The 13,286-nt window shown below is 24.6% G+C and overlaps 3 protein-coding genes across 3 annotated transcripts; 2 read left to right on the plus strand and 1 right to left on the minus strand.

Moving 5' to 3' along the window:
- Positions 1-852: 852 nt before the first annotated feature.
- On the plus strand, positions 853-8,691 carry PCHAS_0521900 (AP2 domain transcription factor, putative; the record flags this gene model as incomplete). The annotated part of the gene is made up of 1 exon (XM_738857.2): positions 853-8,691. The coding sequence occupies one exon, from the start codon at positions 853-855 to the stop codon at positions 8,689-8,691; it is 7,839 nt and encodes a 2,612-aa protein (XP_743950.2).
- A 1,741-nt stretch (positions 8,692-10,432) lies between these two features.
- Positions 10,433-11,242, plus strand: PCHAS_0522000 (ribosome-recycling factor, putative; the record flags this gene model as incomplete). The annotated part of the gene is made up of 1 exon (XM_730875.2): positions 10,433-11,242. One exon carries the CDS (start codon positions 10,433-10,435, stop codon positions 11,240-11,242), a length of 810 nt encoding a protein of 269 aa, XP_735968.2.
- Positions 11,243-11,561: 319 nt separating this feature from the next.
- On the minus strand, positions 11,562-12,716 carry PCHAS_0522100 (conserved Plasmodium protein, unknown function; the record flags this gene model as incomplete). Its single annotated transcript, XM_016797378.1, has 6 exons — positions 11,562-11,607; positions 11,701-11,758; positions 11,873-11,997; positions 12,094-12,215; positions 12,329-12,387; positions 12,533-12,716. The coding sequence occupies 6 exons, from the start codon at positions 12,714-12,716 to the stop codon at positions 11,562-11,564; spliced, it is 594 nt and encodes a 197-aa protein (XP_016655242.1).
- Between the last annotated feature and the right edge of the window lie 570 nt (positions 12,717-13,286).

Below are 13,286 nucleotides of genomic sequence, written 5' to 3' on the forward strand. Positions count from 1 at the left end.
TAATTAGTGTACAACATACATAATTATTCATAGTGAGAAAAAAAAAGTATAAATATAATTTGAGTGAGCTATTATACATTATTCTACATAAATTACAACTATGCATTTTTGCTTATTTGTTAATTTTCCGTAATAAAAAACTATTCACAAGTTATTTATTTGAACATATTTGTAACATTATAAAAATTACACTATATACATACATACACACACACACACATTTATATATGTAATTAAATACGTGAATATATATATATTTATTTATTTGCATATTAATTTTTATTAATATATTCATATTTATAGTTGCCTACAATATTAATTCTTTAATAATTTTATTTGTTGTATCTTTACCGATGTTTGTATATCATTGAAATTTCATAGTTCAATGTGTGAGATTTATATAAATACCATTAAGAACTTTTTTTAGATATATGTTTGAAGTATTTTATATACTTTTTTAATATATGTACATTGGTATTTTTTTAAATATATACAATAATTAACGTTACATTGTTCTTTTGTATATCTTTTAAGCACATAGACTAGTTATGTGTTTTATTTATCTCTATACATATGTATTACACGTTTGCATATTTTTATTTTTGAAATGGTAATATAAAATGTTATATGAAAATTGTTAATTTTGCATATTTATATTCGAAGGATTAAAGAGACATTTTTCTTTCGATTATTTTAAATTATTTATTTTCATATATACATTGTGTTTATTAATGGATTTAAGATAATATTTATTTATTATAATAAAATATAAATATACAACATTACTGTAGTATCATGATATTGTTATAATAATATACATATAAATTGTTAAAATTTTGATTCCTTAAAAAAATGTCAAGTTGCAGTCTCAAATGTAGTGTGTTGCCTTGTGTACACATACAGAATTCAAAGAGTGAAATAAATATTGAAGACTCCAAGGAAAATAATTCGCCAAAAAGCTATAAAGATGATTTAGATGCCAATGAATTGAATAATACTAGTAACGACAATAATAACAATATGTGTGATAAATCGTCAGACGATTTAAATTTAAACATTGATTCGTGTTATACAAATTCTAACATGGATAATATAAATATGAATGAAGATTCCAATGAAAACATAAATACAGATGTAAATACAAGTATGAATCATAATGTAAATTCAAGTACAGATTCCCATAGGAATGATGATTATAAATTTAATATGAAAATAAATTTAAACGCATATAGAAATATTTATGAAAAGGGGAAGGGTAATGCGCATCCGAAAGAATCTAATTCCTCTGCTCAAAAGGGTAGTAAAGGTATTTTATTAAATACATATAATTATTATTTTTATAACAATTTTGGTGATATAAATAAAAGAAATAAAAAAAGAGAAGACGATGTAAATATTTATTTTTATAAAAAGGTATCTCGTAATGTACCTAACTGTTATGAAAATGAAAGTAGTCAGAATAGTAGCGATTATGGTCATGTTGAAAAATCAAATTTATATAATTCGAAAAATTGTAATTACAATAATCAATTTTTCGGAATAAATTCTTATGATAAAGTTTTTTTAAAAGAGTTAAAAATAACGAATATAGATAATAAGTATAAAAAAAAGAGTGTCAAAAAATATAATATTCCTTTTGAGCCAAATTTTTATAGTAATAGATTTTTCTTTTCTGATAAGAATATAAATGAAGGTCATATTGGAAATAATAAAAATATAAAAGTTAACAATTCTTTATCCGTCAATAATAATAGTGAGAGTTACAATGACAGTGAACGTTATTCATATGTTTTACAGTTTGAAGGGCCACCCCCCCATTTTTTAATAGTAAAACGAAATAATATAACAAAGGAGTCAATAGTAGTTAAGAGAATATCAATAAATAAAAACATTTCTTTTAACCTTGCCAAATTTATTGCAGAAAAGTATATACATATATTAAATAAAAATGTAAAAAGGGTTGAGAAAAGGCTGAAAAGGCTAGAAAGTAATAAAAGCGTTAACAATAATACCAATAGCAACTATAATGCTATTGAAAATGTTAATGATAGTGACAAAGTGAATAATGTTAGTAACAATGAATGTGTTTTTGATAATAATAGTCCCGCAGATAGTAATAATCATAATGGTTTGAATAGCCAAAAAAATGATGACTATAATAATAGTACACATTCTGAAAGTAATAGACATAGTTATCATAGTTCGAGTTCTAAAAATTATGATGAAATTAGTCATAATAATAATGATATGAGTAATGTGAATATTAGCTTTGCAAACAGTGAAAATGACAATGAATGTGATATAAATAAAAACAATGAATATTTAAAACACCCTATAAATAATTCCCCTGATAATATAAATTATTTAAATTATGAAGATAGGAATATGGAAAATACCTACGATGAGCAAATGTTTACAAATGAATGTTTAAATATCGATTTGGATAATATAGTATTTAACTCAGATGCAGAGGGATATATAAAATTTTTGAATAATGTAAAAATATATGTTTTACAAAGAATAGAAGAAGAAAATAATATTCCTTTAGATGCAAAAGAACTCCTTGGAAATAAACTGGTTATTTTAGTAAAAATGAAACAAGGATTTTGTGTAAAATCCAAAACATTTATTTTTGAAAATGTGAAAGGCATAGAAAATGAATATAAATATAAAAATAATAATAATATCTCCAACCGCTTAGAGGTTAAAGTAGAAAAACTTAGTGATCACGATTCTGTAAATAGTAATAAAAATGATAAAGAAGAAAACAATAAAGATGTGGATTCAAATGGCAAGGATAATAATAATGATTTATGTAATATTTCTATAAAAGAAGAAGCTCATGAGAAAGAAGGTGAAAATAATAGTAACAATGATAAAGATGGAATTATAAAATCGGAAGCAGAAAATAAGAATATAAATTCAGATAATACTTTGGATAGTGATGCAAATAACGAAACACAAGAAATCGAATTATCTGAAAATTATAAAAAACAAATATATAATTTTATACATGATAATATATATATAAATTCATATATTTATGACAGCTTTGAAAATACTTATATGAATAAGAAATTTTTTAAAAATGATGTTATTATAGTTAACATGGAATGCCCCAATGATGAGATAATAGATGATGCTCCAGATTATATATATGAATTAAATAAATTTGTATTTATAAAATTTGTAAAATATGAAAATTATATAAAAAAAAATCACAAAATAGCTGAAGGATATATAGAATATTTACTTCAAAGTAATATAAAATGTATAAATAATTATATGATAGGTATAAGATGGGTCCCTGATTTGTTTTCTTATGAATATTATGTTTGCAAAATTACAGAAAGGGATATAAAATCTAAAGATAGTTTAACAAATGTAAAATATAACTACTCTTTAACATCAGAAAAGGACTCAAATGAAGAGCCATTAAAATATTTAGTAGATTATGAGAATAAACCAATTGATAGTGTTTTATGGGTTTTACATGAATATTATCAAGCAAGTTTATTTACAGAGAAATGTCTTTATAATTTATTTAAACTAGTATTATTACGTATTAGTATGTATATATATGTTTTTAATGCAAAAGTTATTACATTAGATTTGGATAAAGCTATGTATAGGATGAAAAAGTTTTCAGAGCCAATAAGTTTACTTGATAATAATGGAATGGGAGATGACAGAACGAATCAAAAACGTGACCATAATGATATTCTTCTTGACAGTTCTCTTGACAATAATTATAATAGTGAGGAAACAAATAAAAACGATAATTATTTTAATGCAATTATAAATCCACAAAATGAAAATAACAGTTATAGCAGTGCCAATGATGGAGACGCTAATGGTATAGATAATAACGATAATGAAAAAAATAAAGGTGAAAGCACATCAGATAATGGGACTAATAATGTTATGAATACTGAAGGTAATAATGGGGAATGGATGAATGACAATAATAATAATATCAATTACAATGAGATGCTTATTAAGCAAGCAGAATATGAACAAGATAAATATTTTCAAAATAAATTACGAAGTAAAAAAAAAGTAAGTTATAATTTAGATAATATATCTATATCATTGAGAAATAAGGATAAAACTGGTAGTAATAAGTATGGTATATTAAAGGACAATGGGATAAATAATAATATTTTTACAAAATACTATGGACCATCTGGTGATAACAAGATGGTGACTATAAACAATAATGATGTCATTAATAAAGGAAATGGAAATTTAAACAAAAGAGGATATAACTCTAATACAAGTGATGTTAGTGATGGGTCCCATTTAACAGCTAAACATAAATATCACTTACGTAGTAATAATGCTCAATCTACGGATAATTATTCATCTGAAGAAAATGCATCACGAAACAATTTAGGGGGTCGAAATAAGGTCGTTAGAAATAGAACGCTATATAAAATGATGAATAAAAATGGACTTGTCGAACCATATTGGTGGTTTTTTTATAACTTATATGAAAATGCAACAATAAAAGATAGTACCATGAATGGAGAATGTAGTAATACTCGAAGTGGGAAAAATTTTAATTTGGCAAAAAATGGATCTGCATTTCGACCTGGAGAAAAGAAAATGAAAGTATTTAATAAAGAATCATCTCTAAAGAAAAAAGAAAAAAAGAAAAAATTAATTTATGATAAATTATTAGAAAAGAAGTATAACAATAATTTGTTAAACCATTTATTTGAAAAGAAGAAGAAAATCAAAGTGAAATATATTTCGATGGTTCATGATGTTATATATAAAAAATTCATTTTATTAAATAATACAATATTTCCACGAAATGTACATGAATCTGAAATATTATATACATTATTTCCACATGAGCCCCAAACTTTTATGTTTTTATATACGAATGATGATTATCAATATCAGAATGAAGTGTTTTTAAAAAACATAAGTTATGATGAATATTTAATGGCAAGCAATAATAACCACTTAACTGGAAATATTCAAAGAGGGTTGTTAGGAGATATTAGTAACGCTATTGACAGTAAATATTATGGAGATGGTTTATTACCAATAGATGGTAAATATATATTGGATCAAATTAATCCGAATTCAAGTAGAGTGATTGGAAAAGATTTTGGAGTAGATCATTTAATATTAGGTAGTGGTGGTGATGCAAATGTAAATATGATAAATTATGGTGGTGATTCATCAAGTTTATTATTTTCTACATATAATAATTTAAAATTTAATAATATTCCTAATTATGATAAAATAAAAAAAGGTGCAAAAGTGATTGAAGGAATTAGTGATTATAAAAGTCGTTTTATGGATAGTTATAATATTTTATTAAATAATGGAAATGATTGTTTAAATAATATTAGTATTGGATATAATGACATTGATAATAATTTTGGATACATAAGCAATACTGGTTATGATATAGTTGGTGATGGTAGTAACGAATTGATTGACAATATTTTTTTGCAAAACCCATCCTCTGGATATCATAAAGATTTTGATTTTGAAAAAAGGAATGCGAAAAAGAATAATAATGATAATTATTATTATTACAATTATTTTGTAAATGGGGAAAGAGGTGGTAAAACTCGAAATAACAATTCGAAACGAAGTGTGTCGAATGCCAATTTTGGTAGAGATGCTGTAGGTAGTAGATATTATGATAATTATGATGATGAAAATAAGAAAAATAAAAGTGATTATGATATGCCATTAGTTAAGAAAAGGAAAGGCAGTAACAAAAGAGCAAAGAGTAACAATTTGGGTAATGTACGAAATTACGATGCTTTGTATCATAGTAATAAAGTTGAATCAAATGTTAGTGGAAATAATAATAACGACACATCATTAATACCTATGGGTCCATTACCAACTGGTGTTTATTTTGATTCTGCAAGAAAGTTATGGAGATGTCAATGGAAAGAAAATGGTAAATTTAAGACAAAAGGATTTAGTTTGATACATTATAACACATTAGAAGAAGCACGAAAACAGTGTATTCTTTATAGATGTGATGTAGGAAATATTCCCGTAAAAAGCGAATGGTTAAATCCCGTATATGTTAGTTCATCTTACTTTTATAATAAAAAATGTGCAACTACTAGTAATAGTAATAATCCTGCTGTAACCTTTGGAACACCCCATAAAGAATTAAAAACAAGTTCATTAAATTTGGGTAGCTTAAAAGATAAAACCGATCGAATATCCGGATTGAGAGGAGTTGATGGAGGTAATGCAAAAATCTTTGCATATGGTTCTAGTAAAGATTCGAGTGATAATTATTACGAAGGAAATAACAACAATGCAAATAATAATGTAAATGGACGTAGTAGATATAGCACTAGAAATAATACATCACCTAGTGAATCTCGTGTAGTAAATAATGAGAATATAGATGAAATTGATATATCCATTTTAAAAGAATTTGTCCAAAGAAATAAGAAGAATAATACGTATGAAAAACAAGGCAAAGAATTAAATGAATATAATACTAAAAATAATTATTATTATGATTATGATAAGATAAAAAATGGAGTTGCAAATGAAATGGATGAACAGAATGATGATGATAATATGGGCAGGCTAAATGATATGAATGCTACGTTTAAAAATAATTACCAGGATAAATCAGCTAATGATGCATCGAATTCATTTTATTTGAATGTAAAGAATGAAAGTAATGAGAGTGCAAAGAATGAGAATGCTGGTGAAAAACTAAAAACTGGACTTCAGGCATTACTAAGTATGTTACGTTTTAAGGATACTAAAGAAACATCGAATGTGGAAAATAGTAATACGGGAGACTTATCAAATGGTATAGATAAAAATGTGTCTGATTTAATTGAAGGCAATAAAAATAATGAAAAACATAATAGAGAAATGATCGATGGAGCATATGGTAGTGACATTGTTGAAGGTGAGCAAAATGGACATCATGGAGGAACAGGAATACATTCCGTAGATGCAAATGAAGAAAAATCATACCCTGATGATGGTGAAGAATATTTAGATAATAACAATAATAACAGTAGTACTAGTAGTAATAATAGTAACAATATATATGATAATATAAAAAAGAATACTGACTTGGGAAAACTTAATAATCTTGGTGAGATAGGTAAATATTCAATGGATTTTTTAAAATTTATTAATCTTAAAAATAATAAGAATAATTATGATTTACAATCTAGTATGAAAAAGGGATATAATGGGATGTTGCCTGACTTTTTATCTGGTACCAATGGAAATGAAGTGGCTTTAAATATAATAAATAGAAGCGGAAAAAACGCTACTAGTAGTAATAGCAATAATAATAGAGGAGAAGCCAATGGAAAAATGAATAATAACAATAATAAGGACGAATTTGGATATAATAATGATGGTTCGGAAGTATTTTTTAATGACATTCAAAACTTTTTAAATTTTGCAAAGAGAGGTAATAATCCCCCTTCTGGTAATGGTAACGATTTTATGAACAAGTTAGAAAATATTGGGAATAGGAATATATTAATAAATTATCCAAAAGGGAAGAGTAATAAAACAAAAAAGAATCCTCAGCATGGTCATCATAAAGATATATATGAAAAAATGAAATACAACAATAATCGTATTGGCCTAGGTAGCAATGGTAATATATATGGAACTGATGAAAATATTCATCATCCTGGAAATAATAATAATCAAAAATATATGTACCTACTTGATAAGAGTGATAAATATGAGGAATCTGGTGTTAATACTAATAAGAACAATAATTCGGATCCATATAAAAATGATTCTGAAAGTTTCTTTTTAAGACAATTAAAATTGTTTACAAGGGGAGGAAAAGGAATGAGCAATGCTAGTGACAATAATATAAATTCGGAAGATTTGAAAAATAAGTTATTAGGAGAAAATAGTAAGCAAACATTGGATTATCCAAATGTTGAAAAGGAAACAAATGATTATAATACTCGTAAAAAGAAAAAAGGAAATACTTATTATGAAAATAATGATGATTATTATTACTATGACGAAAATTCAAATGAATATTTTAACAATTTTATGGATAATTATAATGATAAATATAATGATGATGGATATAACAATGGAGTAAATTTTGAGAATAAACTATTGAATGATATGGATTATATAGATCCTGGATATGGTAATAAAAAATCGAAAAAACGATCAAGCAATTATATGGATTCAAGTATGGTTGGTAATAATAATATGTCTGAAGTCGAGAGGAAGCACCTTGAAGATATGGCTAGCATGGGTAATAGTATGAACAACAGTAATATGGTTGGTAATGAGAATAATGGTATGAAAAAAGGAAATGGTGGGGGTGAAGGTAATTCGGATATAGATATAAATTTAATAAAACAATCGTTGCCCAAAGGTATATATTATGATCATGCGAAAAAGTTATATAGAGTTCAGTACATTGTTAATAATTCGATTAAGACAAAAGGTTTTAGTGTAAAGAAATTAGGTTTGGCTGAGGCAAAACTTGAAGCAGAATCTTTTCGAAATTTTTGTTTAGAGAATGGTTTATTAAATTCGCGTAAAAGACGAATAAATTCCCCTTATAATAATAAAAAGGATGAGAAGAATTTTAAGATGCTTAAAGATGATGATGAAATATTATCTAACTTATTGTATTTATATAACTCAAATACCAAGGACCAAGTTATATCTCCGTGAATGTGCAATATGCATGCATGCGCGTATGCATGCGTGTATGTATGTGTGCTTGATTTGGTGAAAAGATTGGGTAAGCATTGCAAGGTATCAGATTTTACGGATATCAAAAGGGAGCAAGTTAAGTCCGAAAGAACGATTCAAAAATATATTGCACTGTTTTAATTCCTCTGTATTTTTGCAGTTAAGTTAGGTTTTTGTTACTAAAAAAAAAGCCAAGTCTAAATTTGAGAAAATAGATTTGTGCTTTTTTATGTATTTTTTTGTGAGCGTATTTTAAATTATATTAAATTTACTTTTTAACAAATAATATGAGTCATTTGCATTTGGTATATATGTATATATTTATGCTGCATGTTGCTTAATATTGTTTGAATCCCTTTTTGAAGAATTTAAAAAAATTGCCAAGCCGGCATTTTTTCTTTTATATATAATTTTGCAAAATATTTGGACGTAATTTCTGTTAAATTATGCATATTTATGTTAGGTATATTTTATGTTCGTATGTGTACATGCTAGAATATTTTTTTTTCTTTTTTTCTTTTTTCCTTTGTTTGTTTATTTGTTTATATCTAGTTTTAATTTTGCTATTATAATGGTTGTAATGAATGTGAGAAATAATTTCGCATATTTTTTTTCCATTTTTTACGATCATTATTTTATTGAGTTGGGTTTTTAAGTTGCATACATAATTATAAATATTATGAGCAACGTATATGAAGTTGTAATTATTTGAATATTTTTTTTTTTACTTTTTATAAAAACATTGTTTGATATATTTTTGTTAATGCTTTTAAATTATATGGATATTTGCATTTATTAATTTTTGCTATGTTACATGTGTATATCTTTTTTAAAAAAACTGTTTGAGACACCTTTTTTAAGAATGTTACGTTTATCTTTTACTAAAGCGTTTGGTAACACAGTTGTGAAAAGCTCGTAAGTAGAGCGAGCGAAATGAATGGCATTTCACGAGGTTTAAAATTGGAGGTCGATTGGTTTCATTTTGGGTCACTGCGTTAGTGTGAGTTCTTTAAAAGAGGTTATCATATTTCTATAACTATTGATTAGTTATTAAGATGGGAAAAAAGAATAATTTTTTTATTATCATTATAAAGAGATTTATGTGGATTATGATTTATAGATCATGCTATAGATTATCCATTAATAAAAATATGTCATTTTCATTCAAAAGATGTTTATTATTTTGTGCAACATCAGAAAGTGCCATGTGCCATAAAAAATGCAATGAGGTATATCCAAAAGTGTGAAAAAATTACGAAATAAAATCGTTTTAAAAAATAGTTTTGAAAAACATTTTTTACTTCTTACTTTTTAATAGCAATGAATTTATTAAAGATGGTGATTTGCTTTAACTGTGCATGTATACTAAGCATCCTACGAATTTTATAATTTTTTCAAAATTTTGTGGATCATAAATTTGTTATAGAATGATGTAATATAAGTTTGGTGGATTTTCCATTTTAGTATTGGGCATAAATTAACACACAAAATTATATATTGTTTATTTATGCATTTATATACATATAGTATTTTCCCTTTAATTATAGCGACTGAAATAATCTGATTATATATAGATAGGGATCATAAGGATTATAAAAAAATATTTATTATTGTATATGCATGAGTAGTACGAATATAGAGCGTTCGATTTTACATAATTTTTTTCCTTATAATATAGATTACAGTAAAATGAGAAGGATAATAGTATGTTTCAATAAAAATGAATAGGCCATTTAGAAGATTGAATATATTTAGTAGCAGTTATTTGAGTCCCATTGTTAATAATAGTAATAAAATTAATAGGGGGAGTTATGGTTTTTTGTGTGTGCAAGGATTAAATTTTGGAAGTAAAAAGGAAAAAACTGATAAAGAAACAAAAAAATTTCGTAATTTATTGAAAATATCAGGGATAAGAAATGATGAAACAGAAGATAATGATAATACAAATAGAAAAGGAAAAGAGAATGTAAAAAGAATAACAAATGAGAATAATAATGTAGATTATAAATCATATGATATAAAAATTGAAGAAATTATAAAAAATTTTGATATAAAAATGAAAAAACTTTTAGAAAATACATTAACAGTTGATTTTTTCAATAATATTGTAGTTACAAAAGATAAGAAAAAATATAAATTATCAGATCTTTCACAAGTAGTTATTAAATCATCAAAGACGATTTATTTTTATCCATATATAATTAGTGATATACAAAAAATAATTCATACTTTAAAAGTCAAGGATAATACTTGGAATCCTACAACATCTAATGATGGGCAATGTATTTTATTACAAATTCCACCATTAACTAATGAGGTTAAATTAAAAAAAAAAAAGGAAGCAAAGGATTTATTAGAAAAAGTAAAAAATGATATAAGAAATATTCGTCATAAAATTCGAGACTTTATAGGGAAAAATATTGAAGGGGATGAATGGAAAATTGAAGAAAGAAATAAATTAGACAATTATATAAAAAATAAAGTTAAAAATATTGAAAATGTATATGAAAAATATACTAAAAATTATTAGCTACCTCATAGTAACTTATCAAATTATTCACATCTCCATTGTTGACAATTTTATAAATGAAAAATTCACTTTTTTTTTCATCGAATTTTTACTCACCAAATTAAATTTTTTTTTTTTTTTAAGTGATAATTTAGCTAGCTGTATTTTTTTTTATTAATTTTTTTCAAGTCAACACTATGAATTATTCTGTTTACTTATTTATTTGTATACATAAATGTGTGGAAATAAAAATGTTTAAAAATATAACGAAAGGTGACGGATAGGCAAAGCAAAACACATTAAAAAGTTACAAACAGGCGGCATCCTTTCAAGAATATTCTTATGAGCAATCTCGATCTTTAACATCAAAATAGGTTGTACATTCTCTGCATTAAGAATTGAATAAGTAAAAAGACATTTGCATATGTAGAAAAGGGGAAAGAAATTGTATTTATTTTTTTATTTCATTTATTTTATACCCTGGATAATATGTTAGCATGTGCCTTTTTGTGAAATAATATATTTTGTCAAAGTCATCTAAAAAGGGGAGCATATCAAATGTATAAATAATAGGGAGGTTAAAATATAAGAAATATTTTTTTTTTATTTTGCATATTTATAGACTCGTTTGAGGAGCCATTTAAATATTACCAAGTGGAATGACAAAATTGGAAAATAGTTTCTTTACATATGAATAAGCATCTTCAATATTACAATTTAAGGTTATATTTATGTAAAATATTATTAAATATAAAATATTGTTAAGGTCGAAATAGCTAGAATAGTATGAAATAAAATGTGTGTGTGTGTGGATAATGTAAGAATGGAGGTCAGTGGTTAAGGTGAGAAATAATGGAAACAAGTGTTATTACCTATGAATAAAAACTTTATTCTTTGGATTTTCAAAAAGTATATCATCAAGTAAGCATTTAAAATGTGAATAAACTGTGAAGTCGAAATCGTCTTTTATATCAATAATATAATATTCAAAATCCTTTTCAAAGAAATATCAAAATAATAACAAGATTAAGAAGGTTATTTAATACAAAAGTGTGTAGACATATTTGGTTATAAAATAAATGGGTTATCAAAAAATTTGAGTTTTACATGTGGAAACATAATCCTGGCTACATTATTTTCTTTAGAGCATCTTATAATTATAATGTCTAGAAATAAAAAGATGTTTATTAAAAAGGAAGAGATTATTTATGGAATAATAGAAGGATAGTTTATATCAACATATAATGTGCATAATACAATATAACATTTTAAAAAAGTTTTATTATTATTTGTTTTTTTTTTTGAGGATACGTGTAATGCCAGTGTTTTTCATAAGAAGGATATTTTTTGAGTCTTCATAAATTCCTATATATACCCTTTTTAATATTTCTTTAAGTTTTTTTTTATTTGTTTCTTTTTCATAATTTAAAATTTGTTCCTCTTCAATAAATTCAACCTGTAATTCATTGGGAATAGTAGACTTTAATTCGCACATGTTTATACGAAGTATATATAGACATATATAAATATTTATTTTATAATTGATCAATGCTTTATTTGGAAGATATATTTTAAATGCTTTATATGTATGCAAACTGGCTTATATATCCACATGTTTATTTTCCTATTATATTAACACTTATCAATAACATAAATTTTTATTTTTAAGTATATAATTAAAAAAATAAATATTAAAATAATAATATAACTTGGATACATAAAGACATTTTCCGAGGAACCCCCTTTTCCCAAAGATAGACATATGCACAGGGAGAATAAAATATCGATTTTTTAAAATATTTAAAATAAGATATATTTTTGCACTTTTTTTATTTTCAAAAAAGGTGACACAATTAAATATAAAGAATGAAACAAATTTTGGTTTTGTTTAAGAGTTAAAAAAAATTTACGACAGAGGGGATGTGTATTTTATGCGTGTTATTATGCCCATTTATGTGCGTATCATTTATGTATTAATATTGCATACAAATTACATTTTTTATACTTAAATTTTGTATATATTACATATTTACAAAATATGTATATAATAATTTTTATTTATAAA

This window comes from Plasmodium chabaudi (assembly GCF_900002335.3).
Source record: "Plasmodium chabaudi chabaudi strain AS genome assembly, chromosome: 5".
Lineage (NCBI taxonomy): Eukaryota > Apicomplexa > Aconoidasida > Haemosporida > Plasmodiidae > Plasmodium > Plasmodium chabaudi.